Raw genomic sequence first — 21403 nt, 5'->3', positions numbered from 1 at the left:
TAAGTATCAGCAGAAAAGTCAGAAACAGAACTGGGGCGAAGTTTGGAGTTCAGATAAACTATTTGCCTGTTTAAGAGCCTTCATTTTTAAAGTTTCATCTTCCTATGGGGTAGAAAATGAAGAATTGTGCATAAAAATCGCTTCTGCGCTTGTGACGCGTTGTTTCTCCCCAATATGTGTTCTTCCATAGGAATTAAGGTTGTTTCGGTTCTGAATCGCTTCCAGTATGTCATGAAGGATATGAGTTCCCTTCTATGTGGATCCTTTAATGCAGTGGTTCTCAACCTTTTTAATGCCGCGACCCCCAACTGGTCGTAAGTTGAGGACTACTCAACCGGTCGTAAGTCGAGGACTACTCAACTGGTGCAGCACCGTTTGCAGAATGGGACTTTTGGCGGGCTCAGCAGGGCAGAGACAGCCTGACAATTCCTATTGGCTTTTGAAAGCCAATAGAATTAGACTCTATTCAAGAGAGTCTATTCTATTGGCTTTCAAAAGCCAATAGAATAAAAGGGAGTAGCACAGCTAAGGAAAAGGGGAAAAAAATGGCGGACTGCGTTGTTTGGCGACCCCCATGAAATGGTCGTTCGACCCCAAATGGGGTCCCGACCCACAGGTTGAGAACCACTGCTTAAATGAGATACTTTTCAGGTCAAAGCTCCATTAAGACCCCCTTCATTTACCTGTCTTTTTATGGAAAGTAAGCCCCAAAGCTGCTTGTTCAGAAGACAACTGCACTTTTTTGTTTCTCTTTGAAGACATTTCACTTCTCACGCAAGAAGCTTCCTCAGCTCTGACTGGGTGGTGGGAATCAAGAAGCATTTATATTCCTTGCAGACAGCTGGTCATTTGCATTCTTTTAGAGAGTCCTTGAGGCCATTTGGAGATTTATCTGCGTCCTCAGGATGGCCTGAGTGGTGCAAATGGGGGTGGAGTCTTCTTGGCTGTAGGATGTTTTCTGTCCTTCGCTGTTGAAGACAAGCACAGGTCCAATCGAAGGGTGTTCATCCCAAAGTGCATAGCTAAATGTCTTCAAAGAAAAGAAAATGTCTTCAAAGATGTTTGTAAAAGAATGCAAATGACCAGCTTTCTGCAAGGAGTATAAATCCTTCCATTCCCCACCATCCAGTCAGAGCTGAAGAAGCTTCTCGGAGGAGAAACGAAACGTCTTCGAAGAAAAACAAGAAAGTCCAATTGCCTCCTGAAAAAGCACCTTTGGGACAACCATGATCTGGATGACTGAGAATCTCCATAGACGTATGGAAAGTAAGGTTTCTGGTGCTTCAGAAACACTTTCAACATTCAATGTATTTCTACGGTTTCTTCCAGCTAAATCAATTTATGGGAATAAGCAAACAAGAGGCACCGAAGCACTTTATCACCTTGAGATATTCATAGTAGTTTCTCCAATGAGCAAATCCTTTAACAAGAAAAATAAAGTTTTATTTTTTTTTAAAAAAAAAACTCTTTCCACGCTTGATACATTTAATGGCATCTTCGGTGAATGAATCTTTCTACCGATTTTATGTGACTGATTCTAACTAATTACTTTTCTACGTTCAACTCTTTTATCTGGTTTCTCACCAGTATGTGTCCTCCTATGGTAGTTAAAAGCACCACTACGACTGTAGCATTTTCCACACTCCATACACTTATATGGTTTCTCTCCTGAGTGAATTCTTCTATGCATGTGAAGGGAAGTATTTTGACTAAAGCATTTTCCACACTCCCCACATTGGTATGGCTTTTCACCTGTGTGGGTCCGCTTGTGGGAACCACGGTCACGGGAAGTCCTAAAGCCCCTTCCACACACTACACACTTATAGGGTTTTTCCCCAGTGTGGATCCTTTCATGGGAAACAAGTTCTTGAGGATCACTGAAGCTCTTTCCACACGCTGTGCATTTGTATGGTTTCTCCCCTGTGTGGATTCTGTAATGTATTATTAAAGTTCTTTTTTGACCAAAGCCTTTTCCACATTCCTTGCATTCGTATGGTTTCTCTCCGGTGTGGGTCCTTTTGTGGCAAACAAGGCCCCCCGAGCCGGTGAAGCATTTGTCACATTCGGTGCACTTATAAGGCTTTTCCCCTGTGTGGATCCTTTTATGTTTATTAAGGTTACTTGTTTGATTAAAGCACTTTCCACATTCGGAACATTGATATGGTTTCTCTCCAGTGTGGATATTGTTATGGGAAGTTAGGTGGCTGGATTTGCGGAAGCTCTTTCCACACTCCAGGCATTTGTACGGTTTCTCCCCTGTGTGGATCCGTTCGTGGGCATAAAAGCCACCAGAACTGGCAAAGCGCTTTCCACATTGCAGGCATTGAAAGGGCTTTTCCCCCGTGTGGCTTCTGCGATGGGCAGTAAGTTTTTCTGAGGCACGGAAGCTCTTTCCACACTCCATGCATTGAAATGGTTTTTCCCCTGTGTGGATCCTCTCGTGTGACTGAAGATGCACTTTTTGACTAAAGTTGTTTCCACAGTGCAGGCATTTATAAGGTTTCTCCCCTTTATGGAACCTGTTATGTAAGATTAGAGTACCGCTTCTGGCAAAGCTTTTCCCACACTCCAGGCATTCATAGGGTTTCTCCCCCATGTGAATTGTCTTATGAGAAGTAAGGGCACCGGGGGTCTTGAAGCATTTTCCACACTCTGTGCATTTATACGGCTTCTCTCCGGTATGGATCCTCTTATGTAAATTGAAATTGCCATTTTGGGTGAAGCTCTTTCCACACACTGTGCAATGATATGGTTTTTCCCCAGAATGGATCCTATTATGATAAGTGAGGTGAGTTGCAGAACGGAAGCTCTTCCCACATTCCAGGCATTTACATGAATCATTCCCAGTGGGTTTTTTTTTCCAGGAATTCTGTTCCTGGCTCTGGGTAAGCTTCATTCTACCCTCCCTGAATTGATACTTCTCCTTGCTGTGGATGCATTGATGGGAAGTTAGAGAGGTGCTCCTTCCGAAGCTCTTTCCGCAGGTGATGCATTGATGCCGCTTCCTCCCTTTGTGGATCCTCTGATGGGAATTCAGGTGACTTTTCTGACTGATGTTTTCTCCAAATTCCAGGCATTTGTATGGAGCCCCTGTTTTGGGAATGTTTTTATGGGATGTGAGGGAATGGCTTGTACCGAAGTTTTCCACATACTCCGTGCATTTGTACAGTTTATCTCCTTCTTGTATTTTCTGATGAAAAGTAAGAGGAAGGGTCCTTCTCGAGCATTCCCCGCTTTCACTTTGTTTCTCTACACAATCACATAATCCCAATTCATCTCTGGGTATTTTTCCGCACCCTGGACATGCTCCTTTTTCTTGGGGATCATCACTGTGCAAGAGAGAGCCGATATCTGCACACTGGAAACTAGAGTATTTCTTCAGCTCCTCCTTTTCCACAAGCCTTTCCTTTTCACTCATCTTTTCCGCATCTTCCTTTTTGACTGTTAGAAAAGGTGTTGCCACTGCTTGGCTAGAACCCTCTATCTTCACATCACCACCTATTTGGGGGAGAACAAAAAGGATACATGACACAAATGGTGGTGTAAAAGGAATTAAGCATCATTTGTTGCATCCCTTATTTGAACATTCCTGAAACTCCCACCACCATTTCTATTTTTCTCTTAGCTCTGTTGAAAGAAAAGTCTTTATCCTGGTTCATCCAAGTTGGGGATAAATAAAGAATATGGCAACTGCTTTAGAAAGAAGGTAGCAGTTTATTGAAAAGCCAGAAAGATGGTTCTTGCAGGAAAGACCAGAGAAAAGAAGGGCCTGAGCACATGGGTAGTACTGTATATGCCGGCGTACAAGACAACCCCCGTCTTTGACGCCGAGTCGCATTCCTAGAACGTCGTCTTATCCGCCGGAAACTACCAGTATTTCCGGTGTATAGGACGACTTGGCGTATAAGACGACCCCCGTCTTTGGCGCCGATTTTAACGCTTGCGGAAGTCGCCTTATACGTCGACATATACGGTAGGTTTTTGTACCCTATCTAGCCTTTTGTTTGAAGTGGTTCCTGTTCCTGTTTCAGGCTTTGTATTTCCTGTGTCATGTAATCTGACCTAGGTGTGCCTTTCTGGTATTTGTGAGTTAATTCTACCATGTCCTCTCACAGGTGAGGTATGCAGATTTTAGGTCTTTGTCTTCTTGAGCTTCTGGCTCAAACTTTCCTGATGGTTTACACCTGCATTTGTACAGAGCTGGCTTCTGCTTGGGGAAGGGAGACCTGGGGCTATCAAGAAAAACTGGGCATGCTTTTCTGTCTCTTTAAGATCCTTGAAGGAAATATATTTTTCTGCCCTTTTAATATTTCCTTCTCTGGGGAGTTGACTTCCCACAGCTCTTTTTGTGATTCTTCTCCCTGCTTCTAGCAGGCCGTGTTCAAAACATGGTATTAGGTTCATATCTACAGTAGTCACAGGCTTCCCTCTTGCCGCCTGTACTGCAGAATACAAATCCCTAATGCTTTGGGGAAAATCATTTTTGAGTCTCAGGGTGGGTCCTCATCAACTCTGCTTCTCCTTCAGGTTCAGTTCAAAGGATACAGGAGGGACTTTTGAAAGCTGACTTTGTTCAAAAATTGGATGATGAGAGAGAACAGGTTCACCAAATTTACATTGGAGAAAGGGGAAGCATCGACTGATGTCTCCTGCTTGAGCAGGGGGTTGGAACAGAAGACCTCCAAGGTCCCTTTCAGGTTTATTCTGATTGATGGGTGGATGGATGTCCTAACTCTGCTTGAGGAAGTTTTCCCTTGAAAATACCGGTTTTCAGTTTGGACATGTTCATTCTCCCCTAGTTGTCCCTAAGGAAGATCTCCATGAAAATGGGGGGGGGGGCGCTTGCTGGCATCCTGCCACCCATGGCTAGGAGAAGGGAGGACATGGGGGACAAATGGGCAATTAACCTGTGTGTGTACATGATGGGAAACAGGGAGGAGGGGAAATGGAAGTACAAAGAAGCTCTGAAACAGTTTGTACCAGCACCTGAAGCCATGTACCCTGAGAAAGAATGTGGATTTCCCCAAACATCTCAGTGTTCTCAAAATACCTAGGTGGATCCTTATTGCTTGAAGATGGACTGGTCATGGGAGGAGGGCTGGGAGGAGGGAAAACCATTTGTATCTCCTAATCAAGGGGAGAAGCAACCTAGAACTAAGAAAAAATATTCCTGACAGTTGGAACAATTAATCAGTGGGAAAACTTGCCTCCAGAAATTGTGACTGCTCTAGAGATCGGACAACCATTTGTCTGAAATGGTATAGGGCAGGGGTAGGCAACCTAGGAGCCGAGGTGGCGCAGCATTTAGAGTGCAGTACTGCAGGCCACTTTAGCTGACTGTGTTCAGCAGATCAGCGGTTCAAATCTCACCGGCTCAAGGTTGACTCAGCCTTCCATCCTTCCGAGGTAGGTAAAATGAGGACCCAGATTGTTGGGGGCAATGTAAATATATATATATATATACATACATTGCTTATTGGTGTACACCCCTTAGAGAGTGCTTGCACTTAAAAGCAGTATATAAGTCTCATAAATAAATAATAAATAAATAAACCTCAGCTCTTTTATGATTCATGGACTTCAACTCCCAGAATTCCCGTATGAGTCATAAAAGAGCCGAGGTTGCCTACCCCTGGTATAGGGTTTCCTGCCTGATCAGGGGGTTGGATTAGAAGACCTTCAAGGTCCCTTCCAACTCTGTTATTCTATTCTATTCTGTTCGTTTCTGTCCTGTTCTACTCTTAATTCTTATTCTATTCTATTTTCTACTCTTAATTCTTATTCCATTCCATTCCATAAATTTAGTTGTAGTCTGACTCTACTGCAACCAACATTTCTTTAGTAAAAGAACCGATCATTTCAATTAAATGGAGTTGAGATGCTTTCTTTCCTAAGAGATCGGACTGGGGCAAGTCTGACATCAGCAAAATGAAAGCCATTCCTAAGACTACAAAGTGAAACAGACAGGATGAGAAACTGCATGGGAGAACACCTCTCTCTCCTCCTCCTGGAGACAGTGTGGAGGGTTTAATTCATCTTAACAAACCATCTAGAAGTAAAAATGCAGTTAACCATACACAATGAATAGCATTTCAATTTAGAAATAGATCAGCTGCTCACTTCCACCACCCTTTCAGTCCAGAGGAAATGAAATCCCTTAAAAACCAATAAAGTTCAGTTGCCTTTTGAAAAAGCAGCTTTGGGACAACTATGACTTGAATGACTGAGAATCTCCATAGAGATTTACAGTATCTCTAGTTTTTCTTGCATTTGTAGGTAGCACTAAAAAAGAGAAAAAATGGGATGGATTAGGGTTTACAGATCCCATCTGCTGAGGACCTGGCCAATCAGACAAACAACTTTGCTAGAAGTTACCGTACATCCTTGCGATCAAGCTGTGGACCCATCATTATAGACCAAAAAACAGCAAAATGAAAGCAGCTTCTAAAAAGCTCTCTATAAAGTGGGATAGACAGAATCAGAAACTGGCTAGGATGGAAAAGTCATGGAGACAATGTGGAGGTCATTTTCTCAGACTAAGTAGGAGTAGAAACGCAGATAAGGACACTGCTGTTTACTGCATACAGGAAGAAACTAGGAGTTCATCTGAGAAACAGATCAGCTGCTCACGTCCACTACACTTTCAATCCAGAGGAAAGAGAATCTGTCAGGAAATTGCGCAGCAGGTGTCTAAATGAGGGCAGAGACGCTGACACGAACTTGTAGTTTTTGTTTAAATTAATATATTTTATATCAATATTTACAGTAAACAAGATAGTCAGGCTAACAGGGTCATCCTGAGGTAAAATTACAGAGCATACAGAGGAAAAAAGGCGGGAAAGAAGGAAAGTCCTCCTTTACACTCACAGTAACCAATCACAGCATAGAATGCCTCAGACAAGAAACAGCTCTCTCCAACCAATCAGCTATAACTGTAACTTCTGACTCATTTTACAACCCCACTGTTCCAGCTACTAAAGCAATAGGACACAGTCAAACTAGAGTCTTGGACTTTAAGAAAGCTAATTTCAATAAACTTAGAGAGAGCTTGGGAAGGATTCCATGGATGAGAATCCTCAAGGGGAAAACAACTTAAGAAGCTTGGGAAATTTTGAAAAGAGAGATAATAAAAGCCCTTCTTTTTCTTGTGCCATATTCGTTATCAGACGTTGGCGATCATGTTGGCAATCCTGTTCTTATCAGCAGCCGCATGAAAAAGTGCTGCTGAGTTTTGTCCAAATTAGTCCTTTAGATTTTGAAGCCACAATGTTCTTCTTCTGGATCTCTTTTATTTCGAAGTGTTGTTCCCCCTCCACCATGATTGGAGGTGGTGGGGGGGGGATTTTTGGCCGTAGAGGTGACTGATGCTCTCTTTTCAGCAAGCTGCAATGAAAAATTGGGTGTATTTGCCTGAGGTTTTTGGGTAATTCTAATTCTACTGTTACTGGATTTATGATCCTTTTAATTGGAAAAGGTCCTATATATTTTGGTCCAAGTTTTTTACAGGGCTGTAGGGACTTTAGGTATTTTGTAGATAAGTACACCATTTCTCCTATAATGAATGGTGTAGGCTCAACCCTTTTTTTATCGGCTTGTGCTTTGTATGCCCGCCTAGCTTCATCTAGTGATTTTCTGACTATTGGCCAGGTGTTTTGTAGGTTTTCCATCCATTCTTTCAGTGAAGGGATCGTTGGTTCTTTTGGGGTTAACTCTGGCATAGGGTTGAAACTTTGGCCGTTGGCTATTTGAAAAGGAGTGTAGCCTGTGCTGGAGTGGACTGCATTATTGTAGGCAACTTCTGCAAAAGGAAGTAAGTCCGTCCAATCACTCTGTTGGAAATTTAAAAAACATCTCAAATATTGCTCAAGTACCGACTGGCAGCGTTCCGCTTGTCCATCTGTCTGAGGGTGATGGCTAGATGTCAGTCCCTGAGTGGTCCCTAAGAGGGATAAAAATTCCTTCCAAAATGTAGACGTAAATTGCACTCCCCTATCAGAGATGATGCGTTGGGGTGCCCCGTGCAATCTGTAAATGTGCTGGATAAAAAGTTTTGCTAAGGCCTTTGCAGTGGGAATTTTTTGGCAAGGGATAAAGTGCACCTGTTTGGAAAATAGGTCCGTGACTGTCCAGATAACAGTATTCCCATTGCTTTCAGGCAATTCCACTATAAAATCCATGGCTATTTCCCTCCAGGGGGCTGAGGGACTTGCCACTGGTTGTAACAGCCCTGGCGATTTCCCTTGCAACCTCTTTGCTGATGCACAGGTTGGGCAGCTGGCAACATAACTTTCTATGTCCTTTTTTATTGATGGCCACCAAAATTGCCGTTTAATTAAGTGTAAAGTTTTTACAAATCCAAAATGCCCTGCTGATTTTGTGTCATGGCAAAGTTGCATGAAAGTTAGTCTTTGAGTTGTTGGTATATATAACTTTTCCCCTACCCAAGGCAATCCGTCTCTCATTGTGCACACATGTTTGTTTTTCTGGAACCAATCATCTGTTTCCAAACTTTTTCTGAATTCAATCCCAGTTTGGCTGTCCAGTTGTGGTTTTATTTTGGCTTGGGTTCTTGTGGTTACTGGCGCTGCCAGTTGTGACTCTGCCATTATTGGTCTAGAGTCTGTGGTTCGTGCGCTGTTATATTGGGGCATGCGAGATAGTGCATCTGCCAGGAAGTTCTTTCTTCCTGGTAAATGTTTGAGCTTAAATTGGAATTGGTGAAAATGCTGGGACCAGCGGGCTTGTTTGGGATTGAGTTTCCTGGGAGTTTTCAGGGCTTCTAAATTTTTGTGATCAGTCCATACCTGGAAGGGGATTTTGTTGCCTTCCAGGAACTGTCGCCACGTGAGTAATGCCCAACGTATCCCATAAGCCTCCTTCTCCCATACGGGCCAGCGCTGTTCTGTTTCCGTGAGTTTCTTGGATGTATATGCACAGGGTTGCAATACTGCATCATCATTTTCTTGTAATAGCACAGCCCCCACTGCCACATCACTTGCATCTGCCTGTATTATGAAGGGTTTGTCCATGTCTGGGTGCCTTAGTACTGGTTCGGCAGAAAAAAGTCTCTTTAGTCTCTCAAACGCTGCTTGGCACTCCATTGTCCATTTTAGTGGCTGGCTAGGTTTTACTGAGGATGTTCCCTTCGTTTTTAGTAAGTTAGTGAGGGGCAAGGCTATCTGTGCAAATGAGGGGATGAATTGGCGGTAAAAATTTGCAAAGCCCAGGAAACTTTGTAGTTGCTTTCTTGTGCGGGGTGGTGCCCATTCTAATACTGCTCTGACCTTCTCTGGGTCCATTTCAATGCCCTGTGGGGATATGCGATAGCCTAGGTAGTCTATCCTTTCCTGGTGGAATTCGCATTTTGAGAGTTTGGCATATAGGTGAGCGGCTCGCAGCTTCTTTAAAACCGCTCTGACAAGTTTGACGTGTTCTTCTTTTGTTTCGGTAAAGATAAGAATGTCGTCCAAGTAAACAAGGACCCCCTTAAACAGGTGCTCCCTTAGAACGTCATTGATTAATTGCATAAAGACTGCAGGGCCCCCTTGTAATCCAAATGGCAAGACTTTGAATTGATAGCACCCCATGGGGCAGTTAAATGCAGTCTTCCATTCGTCCCCTTCCTTGATTCTTACTCGATAGTAAGCTTCCCTTAAGTCTAGTTTAGAAAAAATTTTCCCTTTCGATAGGTGTGACAGCATGTCTTTCATGAGGGGCAGCGGGTATAGGTTGCTTTCACTGATTGTATTCAGGGCCCTATAATCCACGCATAAACGTAAAGAGCCATCCTTCTTCTCTCTAAAAAGGACCGGGGCAGCCACTTTAGGCTTGGCTGGCTCAATGAAACCTCTCTCCAGGTTTTTTTTTATAAATCTTTCCATTTCCTCCTTCTCCTTTGGGCTCATGGAGTATAATCTGGGCTTCGGGAGTTTTGCCCCAGGCTTGAATTCAATGGTACAGTCTGTGGGTCGGTGGGGGGGAAGCTCATTCGCCCTCTCCTCACTGAAGACTTCAGCAAGGTCCCTATATTCCTCTGGTATTTCTGTTAATCTTTTTTCCTCTCCTATGGATGCTTTTTCTATTCTTGATTCTGGTAGCCTCCCTTGGGGTTTTAAGTCCATAGGGTCCCCCTTCGGGAATTTGATTTCTGTCGTCCTCCAATTTACCCAGGGGTTCCATTTTTTCAACCATTCCATCCCTAGAATTCCATACCTGGGTCACCACAAACGTTAAGTCCTCTTCATGGTTGCCCAGGGAGAGATGTATTGGCAAAGTGGCTAGGGTAGCTGGCACCCCCCCTGCGATGGATCCATCTAGCTGGCCAAATGAGATTGGTGTTCCAGTCTCCTGGATGGGATGCCCAGATTCCCCACTAGTGTTGGGCAGGCAGCGGTACAGCCAGAGTCTATTAAGGCTTTCACCTTCACAGCTTCGGGCATGGGGGGATTAATATAGTCACTGTTTTGAAGATGGGTGTGATGCATCCACTTACCAGGGGTTCGCCCTCCGAGCTGTCATCTGAGGCATCCACCGGCCCTGTGGTGTAGGCTGGAGTCCTTTCCCTTTGGTGAGCAGAGGTGGGGGTTTCTGCAATTTCCATCATTCTCATGGCCGTTTCTTTTGGCTTAGCTGAATACTTTCCGGGTTTGTTGATTGGGGATCTGTCTGGGTTGTGCTGGGGGGCCTTTGAGCGGCATTCTACAGCTCGATGCCCTTCTCTTCCGCACTTGAAACATCTCATTTGCTTCTTGGCTGTATCCGATGATTTCACCGGTTGGTGTGTCAGCTCAGGCGGGGGGCGGCTCCATTGTTTTCCTCGGCGGTGCCTCTTCAATATGTCGATCTCTGCTTCCTCTGCCAAGACGTACCATTCCTCAAGTCGATGTGGGTCCCCTCGGGGCAGGCAAGCATCATATAGATCATAGTTTAGTCCGTCTTTGAAATGGCCAAGGAGGATGTCTTCTGGCCAATTCAGTTTGCTGGCAATGGCCCGGAATTCTTGTGTATACTCAGCCACTGGGCGTTTGCCCTGCCTCATCGTTGTTATTTTTTCACGGGCTTTGCGATCAGCCAGGGGGTCTTCAAATCGTCTTCTCAAAGAGGACATGAAACGGTTGAAGTTACTGAGTTCTGGGGCATTGGAGTCATGCAAGTTCACTACCCAATCCGCAGCTGGTCCATCCAGGGCAGATTGCACGATCCGGATGCGGGCTTTGTCGCTGGGAATGTCCTGCCCATATTCCTCCATGTAGCTGAGGACTTGGGTTAGGAAAAATCCCAAGCGTGTTGGCTCCCCTTTGAATTTCACTTCCAACGGTGGACGTCTTGGAATGGATCGGTGCCTCTGTTGTGGGTGGTAGTGCCTTCCGTCCAGATTGCCATCTGTGGTCCGGTAGGGGGTGGGAGCTCCTGGATCAGTAGATGTCCCTGGGGTTGCAGGTTCCACGTTCCCCTCGGTGTCTCTCCCTTTGCGGCTCCAGGAACTGGGGCAGCCGTAGGGTTCAGTATTCTCCTCTCCTAGGGAGCTGAGAGTTCTCTTCATCAGGTCAATAGCTTTCTCTAGGATCCAGTCTGAGTACGGTGCCCAGCTTTCCTCCCTCTTCACTTGCGTGCAGGGATTTCTCCATCTCCTGCTTCCATTCTGGTTGCTTGGTCCCCCGTCTCAGGGTCACCTTTCTTGATTCCTTTCCCCACTCACTTTTCTTTCCAACGCCCATCGACCAGCGAGGCTTGTGGTCCTGTGTCTCCACCACTTCTTCTCCTGAGGAATCTGGCCTCTCGGATCCCAACATCTGGCAAGGTTCCAACTGGGTCAGCGGCTCTCTTTCCAGGGAGTTTTCCCCCTCTCTTGCTCCATTGTCTGACATGGTAAATTTTTGCAAAATCCCCCGGCAAGGGTCTTCCTTCCAGGTGGATTAATTTTGCAAGTCCTGTCTAATGTGAGGACCCACCCCACTTTGCATCTTAAGAAGACAGAACTCTTGGAATAATTCTTCCAACAGGAATCCTTTATTAAGAGAAAATGGTTGCAGGCATGCTAGACAGGACTTGGGGTTCAAGCTCTCCCATTCAAGGTTTTAAGGGGTTCCCCAGTAGTCCCACCCAATCAACCCCCCTTCCAGTGATAGTTTCAAGTATCACAATTCCATCCCCTTTCTTCTTCCGTCTGGATGGAGACTTCAGATAACTACATGAAAGGCAATTACTCTTCTTTGATATGTTAAAGCTTAGAGGCCACAATAAACACACATTCAGTCCTTTGAAGTGTGCTGAAGGAAGTGAGGGCCATAAAACCCCTTTGCTCTCCCCCTTTTCTCCCTCTTATGGCAGAATCCAGAGAAGGCAGAATTGGGAGTTTCTATGTTTGATAATTAAAGATGAAATATAATTGGATTCTGACAGTTTGCCTTCAATCTTTCCCTGGAGGATTAAATGGAATATACCGTATTTTTCTGAGTGTCGCATCACATGTCCAAAATATTCTAATTTTCGTTTTTTAATTGTTTTGAGGATTTCCCTTGGCTTTCCCAGCTGGCTTATCACCTCATTTCTGATCTTGTCAACCCAGCTTATGCGTAAATCCACATTTCAAATGCTTCTACTCTCTTCAGGTGGCCTTCTGTCAGAGACCAGCTCTCTACTCCATAGAGCAAGATAGAAAAAATATAGCATATGAGAAGCCTGATTTTCAATCTTAGGCTTATGTCATGACTGCAGAAGACCTTTTTCATTTTGAAGAATGCCATTCGAGCTTTTTCTATCCCTGTCTTTACTTCAACGGTCATGTCCCAGCTTTCATGTAAAATGGAACCAAGGTGTGTGATCCTTTCAACCTAAAAGCCCAGTCTAGCACAATACCAACAAAGAAGAAAAATAACAGCTCTCAACAGAAACCAGCATGGCTGTATAAAGAACTCTGATAAATTGAAAGATAAAAAGGACAAGTATAAAAAGTGGAAAGAGGGGCACATAACTAAGGCAGAATATCAGCAAATAGCACGTGCTTGCAAGATGAAGTGAGGAAAGCTAAGGCTCAAAATGAACTAAGGCTTGCAACCAAAGTCAAAAATAATAAAAAAAGCTTCTTTCAACATGTAAAAAACAAGAAAAAAGTGAAGGAAATGATTGGTCCATTGGGGGAAAGTGGCAAGAAGGTAACAAGAAACAGGGAGCAAGCAGAACTATTTAACTCATTCTTTGCATCTGTCTTTACACAAAGGGAAAAAAACAGTCCAACCTATCAAAAACAGTACCATTAAAAAAAAAACAGATTAGAAACACAAGTTAAGATAGGCAAGAAAATGGTAAGTGAACACCTGTCCAGCCTAGACAGGTTCAAATCACCAGGAACAGATGGATCACACCCCAAGGCTCTCAAGGAACTGGCAGATATGATCTCAGAACCACTGAACTATATTTTTGAAAGATCCTGGAGCACTGGGGAACTAGCAGAGGACTGGGAAAGAGCTGACGTAGTTCCCATCTTCAAAAATGGGAAAAAAATAAATTCAGGAAACTATAGACCTAGACCTATCAGCCTGACCTCAATACCTAGGGAAGATTCTGGAAAAGATAATCAAACAACGGATCAGCGAACATGTAGAGGCAAACAAAGTCATTACTAAAAGCCAACATGGGTTTGTCAAAAACAGATCATGCCAGAGAAATCTTATTGCATTCTTTGACCAACTGACAAAATTAGTGGATCAGAGGAATGCTGTGGATATAATTTACTTGGACTTCAGTAAGACATTTGATAAAGTAGATCACAACCTACTACTTGATAAGATAGAAAAATGTGGGTAAGACAGCATCACTACCAGATGGATTCGTAGCTGGTTGACCGCCATACTCAGCGTGTGGTCCTCAATGGAACTGCATCTACATGGAGGGAAGTGTGTAGTGGGGTGCCCCATGGCTCTGTTCTGGGCCCAGTGCTCTTTAACATCTTCATCAACGATTTGGACGAGGGGATAGGTAGGGAACTCATCAAATTTACAGACGACACCAAGCTGGCAGGAATAGCCAACACTCCAGAAGATACAGGAGGATCTGGACAGACTTGAACACTGGGCGCTATCTAACAAAATGATATTCAATGATGAAAAAAATAAGGTTCTACACTTAGGCAAGAAAAACCAAATGTACAGTTATAGTATAGGGGGTACCTTGCTCAATAGTAGTAACTGTCAGAGGGATCTTGGACTCCTAGTGGACAATCACTTAAATATGAGCCAGCAGTGGGCTGCAGCTGCCAAAAAGGCCAACACAGTGCTAGGCTGCATTAACAGAGGGATAGAATCAAGATCACGTAAAGTGTTAATGCCACTTTACAATGCCTTGGTAAGGCCACACTTGGAATACTGCATCCAGTTTTGGTCACCACAATGTAAAACAGATATTGAGATTCTAGAAAGAGTACAGAGAAGAGCAACAAGGATGATTAGGGGACTGGAGGCTAAAACATATAAGGAACGGTTGCTGGAATTGGGTATATCTAATTTAATGAAGAGAAGGACGAGGGGGGACATGATAGCAGTGTTCCAATATCTCAGGAACTGCCACAAAGAAGAGCGAGTCAAGCTATTCTCCAAAGTACCTGAAGGCAGGACAAGAAGCAATGGATGGAAACTCATCAAGGAGAGAAGCAACCTAGAACTAAGGAGAAATTTATTTTATTTATGAGACTTATATACCGCTTTAAGTGCAAGCACTCTCTAAGCGGTGTACACCAGTAAGCAATGTATATATATATATTTACAATTTCCTGACAGAACAATTAACCAGTGGAACAACTTGCCTCCAGAAGCAGTGAATGCTCCAACACTGGAAGTTTTTTAAGAAGAGACTGGACAGCCATTTGTCTGAAATGGTGTAGGGTTTCCATCCTGAGCAGGGGGTTGGACTAGATGACCTCCAAGGTCCATTCCAACTTTATTATTATTATTATAAATATAAACATCTTAATAATTTTACAAATATAAATATAAACATCTTAACAGAATCTCTTACCTAAGGAGGCCATATTCTTTGCGTTTTCCAGCATGACCTCTTGGTGCAGGGCTTTTTCCTCAGCATCCACCAGGGCCCCTTCCTCCATGGAGAAAAACACAGCTATATCCGTGGCAACTCCTAAAACAGAAAGAGAACATTCTATGAACATTCCTATTAATGAAAAATTCAGTAAATTATATGCAAGTTTTGTTCATAATGAACAAAGCCATCAGCAAAAATTTCCAAGCAGGGCAAATAAACATCTTCTTTGGAGAATCTTTCCAAAGGAATAAACAAAGTGCAAAGCCTCTAGGTCAGTGATGGCGAACCTTTTAAGACGACGAGTGCGTGTGATCCAAATTCAAATGCTTGGCAAACTGGTTCATATTGATGACCCTGAAAGGGTCATGTGATCCCCTTTCCGTGAACTTATGACAATCACTTAACCACCGTTAAGTGCAGTTAACGTATTAACTGCAGCGATTCATTTAAGAACGGTGGCAAGAAAGGTCATAAAAACGGGGCAAACCTCACTTAACAAATGTCTCCCCTAGCAACAGAAATGTTGGGCCCAATTGTGGCCGTAAGTCGAGGACTATTTACCAGTGGGGGGGGGGAAACAGCAATAATTTGCGATCAAACATCCTAGCGACATTCTTGAACCTGCAGTGCGGAAGGGCGATTTTTACCTATTTCTGTGCTAAGTAGAGAATCAGTTTATCTGAGTGCTTTGCAGCCACAGCAACAACACACAGAAGCTGACTCTGGGTGAGGAGAAAACTGAAAGGTGTGGAAGGACCAGGGATTGGATTCAAAGGCAGGCCTCACAGCCATGAATGTATGCACTGAAGCATCACAGAGCTTGACCTGGAGGCCTCAAGCAGATCCCATCTCAGGGAGTTCTATTGAGTGTTCACCCTCCCTGTCAGATAATCAGGGAAGAAAAACTCTTTTTTTTCCACAGGTGGCACTTGCCCTTTGGAATAGCCTACAGCAGTGGTTCTCAATCTTTTTAATGCCGCGACCCCCAACTGCTCGTAAGTTGAGGACTACTCAACCGGTCGTAAGTCGAGGACTACTCAACTGGTGCAGCACCGCTTGCAGAAGGGGACTTTTGGCGGGCTCAGCAGGGCAGAGACAGCCTGGACAATTCCTATTGGCTTTTGAAAGCCAATAGAATTAGACTCTATTCAAGAGAGTCTCTTCTATTGGCTTTCAAAAGTCAATAGAATAAAAGGGAGTAGCACAGCTAAGGAAAAGGGGGAGAAAAATGGCGGAGTGCGTTGTTTGGAGACCCCTGTGAAACGGTCGTTCGACCCCAAATGGGGTCCCGACCCACAGGTTGAGAACCACTGGCTTATAGGAAATGGATGATTTCTTTTCAAATACACACTGCCCCCAGCACTTTGGAGTCAGACTAGAGAGCTGGAAGAGACCTCTGGAGGTCTTCCAGTCCAACCCCCAGCTCAAGCAGGAGACCCTATAGTGCCATTTCAGACAAGGGGGCCGTCCAGTTTTTTTTCCTTAAAAGCTCCGGTGATGAAGCACCACAACGTCTGAAGGCAAAGATGTTCCACTGGTTAACTGTCCTCCCCGTTAGGAGATTTCTTCTTAATTCCAGCTTGCTTCTCTCCTTGATGAATGAATCTTTCTTGAGTGGCGATATAAAAAACAAGGACATGGAAAAACAAAAAGGAACCCATGAAGAAATGCGGGCAAATTCAATCGGGACGGGGGGGGGGCGTCGTCAGCTGAAATGGAGCCTTGAGCGAGATGCATGAATGGGGCAACTTTCCTGAACCACCTCTGTACAAAATGGACCTGCTGCTCTTTTTACTGATAACAAAACCCATTTTGTTTTGTTATCAGTAGGGCAGGAGAAGAAACAGTGGTTGGAAACTGATCAAAGAGAGAAGCAACCTGGAATTAAGGAGAAACTTCCTGACAGGGAGGACAATTAATCAGTGGAACAACTTGTTCCCAGAAATTTTGGGTGCTCCACCACTGGAGATTTTTAAGAAGAGCCTAGACCAGTGATGGCGAAGCGTTTAAAGACTGAGTACCCAAACTGCAACCCAAAACCCACTTACGCATTGTCGAGGGCAGGATGGGTGTGGCCCATTGGGTGGGTGTAGCTGCAGTGGTAATGGCAGACTGGGTGGGACTAAAAAGTTCAATCAATCAATTCCAACTTTGCAAGAACTTCCCCCCCCCCACCTCCGCAAGAAGTTGAAATTGACTGATTGGACCTTTTACTTTTACTAAAGACGAGTGGTTACGAGAAAGGAGAAAAAAAACAGATATGAGGTTTGCAGGCTAAGATTGCCCACTTACTTTCCCCTCTCTCAAGCCCTCCCCCCCCAATTATCTCCCTGATGTCCAATTGGATTGGCTGGCTTGGCCATGGGTCCACATTCCATTTCCTTGCTTGTGGCCTGGGCTCTCTCAACCTTGATGGCTCCCTCCCCGCCCCCTTTCCCCCAGGGTTAATGGCAGTCTGGCATGAGCAAAGAAATAAAGGGGCAAAGCAGGAATTCCTCCAGGGTATTCAGCAGCCATTTCAATCAAAGGCTTCTGGACCTGACTAAAGCACCAGGGACAGCCATTTGTCCGAAATGGTATAGGATTTCCTGTCTGAGCAGGGGGTTGGACTAGATGATCTCCAAGACCTCTTCCAACTTTATTACTATTGTTATTATTATTATTATTCTCATCATCATCATCATTAATATAAAACCCATGGGAAAAGATCCTAGAACATAGAATCCTAAGGCTGGGAGGGACCTCCAAGGTCTTCTAGCCCAACCCCAACTCTGCGCAAGGCAGAAGGCCTTATAGGTCAAATGGTGATCCGGGTCTATTTCTGAAAAACTTCCAGTACCTGGGGCAGCTACAAGTCCGGGAGGCAAGCTGTGTTGTAGGAGAAAGTGGCCAGCGGCCATTTCAATCAAGGGCTACCTGACACAGCACTGGGAAAAAAATCCCATGGGAAACTATCACAGAACACAGAATCCTAGGGAACCCCTAAGGTCTTCTAGTCCAACCCCCTCTGCTCAAGGCTGCTGGCTGTGGAATTCTGGGAGTTGAAGTCCACATGCCTTAAAATTGTCAAGGTTGAGAAACACTGCTTTATACTATCCTGGTCAAAATGGTTGTCCGGTCTCTTTTGGAAAAACTTCCAGTGGTTGGCGGTGTGTGTGTGGGGAACTCCACAACTCCAGGGAGAAAGAGTGGTGCCTACAGGAACAATCTTAGGAGGGATGCCTAAAAGCAGCATTTAAAAGTCATAATTTCCAAGCACTTTCCCCATCTCGTTACCAGAAGTGTCTGAAGGGAGAGGAGAGTGGAAGCTTCTTACCCTACTCTGCCCCTGGGCCTGGGACTCCGTCCTCCAAGAAGAGGCGCGCAGGGCAGGATTCGTGCAACGCCTTCCTCACAGCTGCTCCAACGCCAGTTGCCTTCCCAGCAAGCTGCACCTCCCTCCTTCCACGGAAAGACCGCGGTCAGGGATTTAAAGTGGAAGCAGAGATTGCTTTTCCCTATTTAGGTCCCTCCCTCTTCCCTCCTCCTCCTCTTCCAGATCCTCCCAGATCCTATGGATTCCTTCCCACTGGCCTAAAAGCTTTTGGCAAGAGAGCGCCCCCTGGAGGATCCTGTTTTAATCCTAGGAAGCAAAGTGTGTGTGTGGGGGAGTTAAGGGGTTTGAAGGGGCAAACTTTGGACTTTGGGATTCAAACAGGAGGCAGCCATAAAAAAGGGAAAGCGAGGGATTTTTTAAAAATAATAAACAGGTTTTCTTTGCAAAAAAGAGGTTTCCGTTGGGAAAGTGATCATCTTTGGACTAGAAGATCTCCAAGATCCTTTCCAACTCAACAACAATAATCTTCTAAACTATGTTGAGATTGTTCCGATTTCCCAAGCCACAGTTGAGAAAATAATCACTTTCCCAACGGAAACCTTTTTTTTTTTTGCAAAGAAAGCCTGTTGTTTTTAAAAAACCTCCCACTTTCCCTTTTTATGGCTAATCTCCTGTTTGAATCCAAAAGTCCAAAGAACACCAGCCCTGCAAGGTGGGTCCCCCGTTTTCCAAAGAACACCAGCCCTGCAAGGTGGGTCCCTCGTTTTCCAGAGAACATTAGCCCTGCAAGGTGGGTCAGACTGAGCAGAATAACTGGCTCAAAGCCATCTAACCAGCTCCTGTGCATAAATGGGGATTAGAGCTCATCGTCTCTCCCTTTGTACTCTTGCTTTCCAAAGAATGTCAGCCCTGCGAGGTGGGTCAGACTGAGAGTTCAAAGTCATCTAACCAGCTTCTGTGCATAAAAAGGGATTAGAGCTCATGGTCTAAGAAGAGGGAGTCAAGCTCTTCTCCAAAGCACTTGAAAGCAGGACAAGAAGCAACGGATGGAAACTAATGAAGGAGAGAAGCAACCTAGAACTAAGGAGAAACTTCCTGACACTTAGAACAACTAGTGGAACAACCTACCTCCAGAAGCTGTGAGTGCTCCAACGCTGGAAGTTTTTAAGAAGAGACTGGACAGCCATTTGTCTGAAATGGCATAGGGTTTCCTGCCTGAGCAGGGGGTTGGACTAGATGACCTCCAAGGTCCCTCCCAACTTATTCTGTTATTCCGCCTCTCCGTTTGTCCTTATTCTGACAGTATGGGAGAGGACACAGTTGCAAAATTTCAGTGGTCCCGATCAAAACTCAAGATTTCACAGTCTTTGGAGACATTATCCATTGGCAGATTAGCATATATTGGAGGATGCAGGTGGACGAGCCAAGCTCCGCCTTCTTCGCAGCGCCGCACGCGCGCGGACATCCAAGGCATTCTAGGCGTCCTCGTTCACTCCCGTTCTCTCCAAGGATTAAAGGGAGCGGGTGCTTCGCCCCAGAAAGGCCATATTGAGGAGAGGGTGGCCCTTCCGGCCTCTCCTTCACTGTCCTGGCGGATTCCCCCCAGGGAATTCCCCTCTTGAGAACCTTGGGAAAAACCCGTTGGAAGGGGCGGGGCTAAGAGCTCCCGCCTGTCCGCGAGGAACACCCGTTGGAAGGGGCGGGGCTAAGAGCTCCCCCCCTGTCCGCGAGGAAGACCCGTTGGAAGGGGCGTGGCTACGAGTTGCCGCCTGTCCGCGAAGAAGACCCGTTGGAAGGGGCGTGGCTAGGAGTTGCCGCCTGTCCGCGAGGAAGACCCGTTGGAAGGGGCGTGGCTAGGAGTTCCCGCCTGTCTGAGGAGCAACTGAGGGAGAAAGAAGAGACCGAGGAGCGACTGGAAGCTTTCTAGAATAGACTGGGCAGCCATTTGCTCGAGCAGGGGGCTGAATTAGATGATCTCCAGAGTCCCTTCCAACTCAAGTTATTCTGTAAATTCTCTAAGAAGTAGTGAGGGTAGTGGTGGGGGATCCTGCCCCAATGTCCTTTTTCAAGGGAGGACTCTCCAGCTGGAAGATACCTTTTTTTTTTGAGAAACAGCCCCTGATTTGGGGTGGTAAAAGTGGCGCATGGGGAGAAGCTGTGGAAGAGCAAAAATGGAGATCCTGAAGGGGGAAAAAAAAAGTTAATATTGAAAATACTAGTATTCCAAGTTCTAGAAAAAAAATTACCTCAGAAATGGCAGAAGTATGTGGAAACGTAGAAGGCCGAGGGGAACCTTTTAAAAAGGTAAAGTGCGTGAGGGAGATGGCAGCTACATGTTAAAGGAGAAATATGAAGCTATTTTAATATGAATAAATGGGAAGAGAAAACAGTTCTTGAAGAGTTAGGAAATGTGAGGTATACAATAAAAGTACATGTAATTTTCCACTTCTGCTTAAAGGAATAGGTATATAGAGGCACTTAGCTAAGGTGCTTTAGGAAAGATATAATAAGCTGGAGGAATAGAGAGGAACTATGTACAATGACTCAAAGCATAGTTTTAGAATAGTGCACACTATTGTAGAATAGCATATAGTTTATGAATAACATATTCAATTTATATAAGGTTTATTCTTTATAAAACTGCCTAGAGTTAGTATTTTAAAGTATAATCCTATAGCCAAAGTGTAGCCATGTTTAACTGAAGCACGAACTGAGAACTCTTACACACACAGCTTCTAGATGAAAAGCAGGCATTCTTATAGATAAACAAGTGAAGATATAAATCTTTTTTACTTGCAATTATCTAGGTTGACAGGCTCACCTTGTAGGAAAATTACACCCTTAGAATGTTACAAATCATACTACAGACAAGGAAGGGGAGATAAGACAGGAACAAAGGGGCTTTTGATCTAATAATTGGGTTTGGTCCTGTGACTAATTCAGACCTATCAACTGGGTTTGAAGAGGAAGGATGTAGTGTAATGCACAGGATAGGGTTTAAAAATCTATCCTAAAATTGATTCAAGTGTGATCTCTGAGATTTGTAATTAC

At 44.6% G+C, this 21403-nt stretch overlaps 1 protein-coding gene across 1 annotated transcript; it reads right to left on the bottom strand.

Annotated features, from left to right (window-relative positions):
* Positions 1-1189: 1189 nt before the first annotated feature.
* LOC120303104 (zinc finger protein 345-like) lies at positions 1190-19492 on the bottom strand. The gene is made up of 3 exons (XM_039332280.1): positions 19481-19492; positions 15013-15132; positions 1190-3498 (listed from the first exon to the last, which is right to left on the bottom strand). Exons 2-3 carry the CDS (start codon positions 15098-15100, stop codon positions 1538-1540), a joined length of 2049 nt encoding a protein of 682 aa, XP_039188214.1. The 5' UTR covers positions 15101-15132; positions 19481-19492; the 3' UTR covers positions 1190-1537.
* Positions 19493-21403: the final 1911 nt, after the last annotated feature.

The sequence above is a fragment of the Crotalus tigris genome, unplaced genomic scaffold, assembly GCF_016545835.1.
Source record: "Crotalus tigris isolate CLP2741 ecotype Arizona unplaced genomic scaffold, ASM1654583v1 scf7180000024460.1087499, whole genome shotgun sequence".
Lineage (NCBI taxonomy): Eukaryota > Metazoa > Chordata > Lepidosauria > Squamata > Viperidae > Crotalus > Crotalus tigris.
Note: the sequence above shows the minus strand (reverse complement) of the source record. Positions and strands in the feature narration are given on the sequence as shown.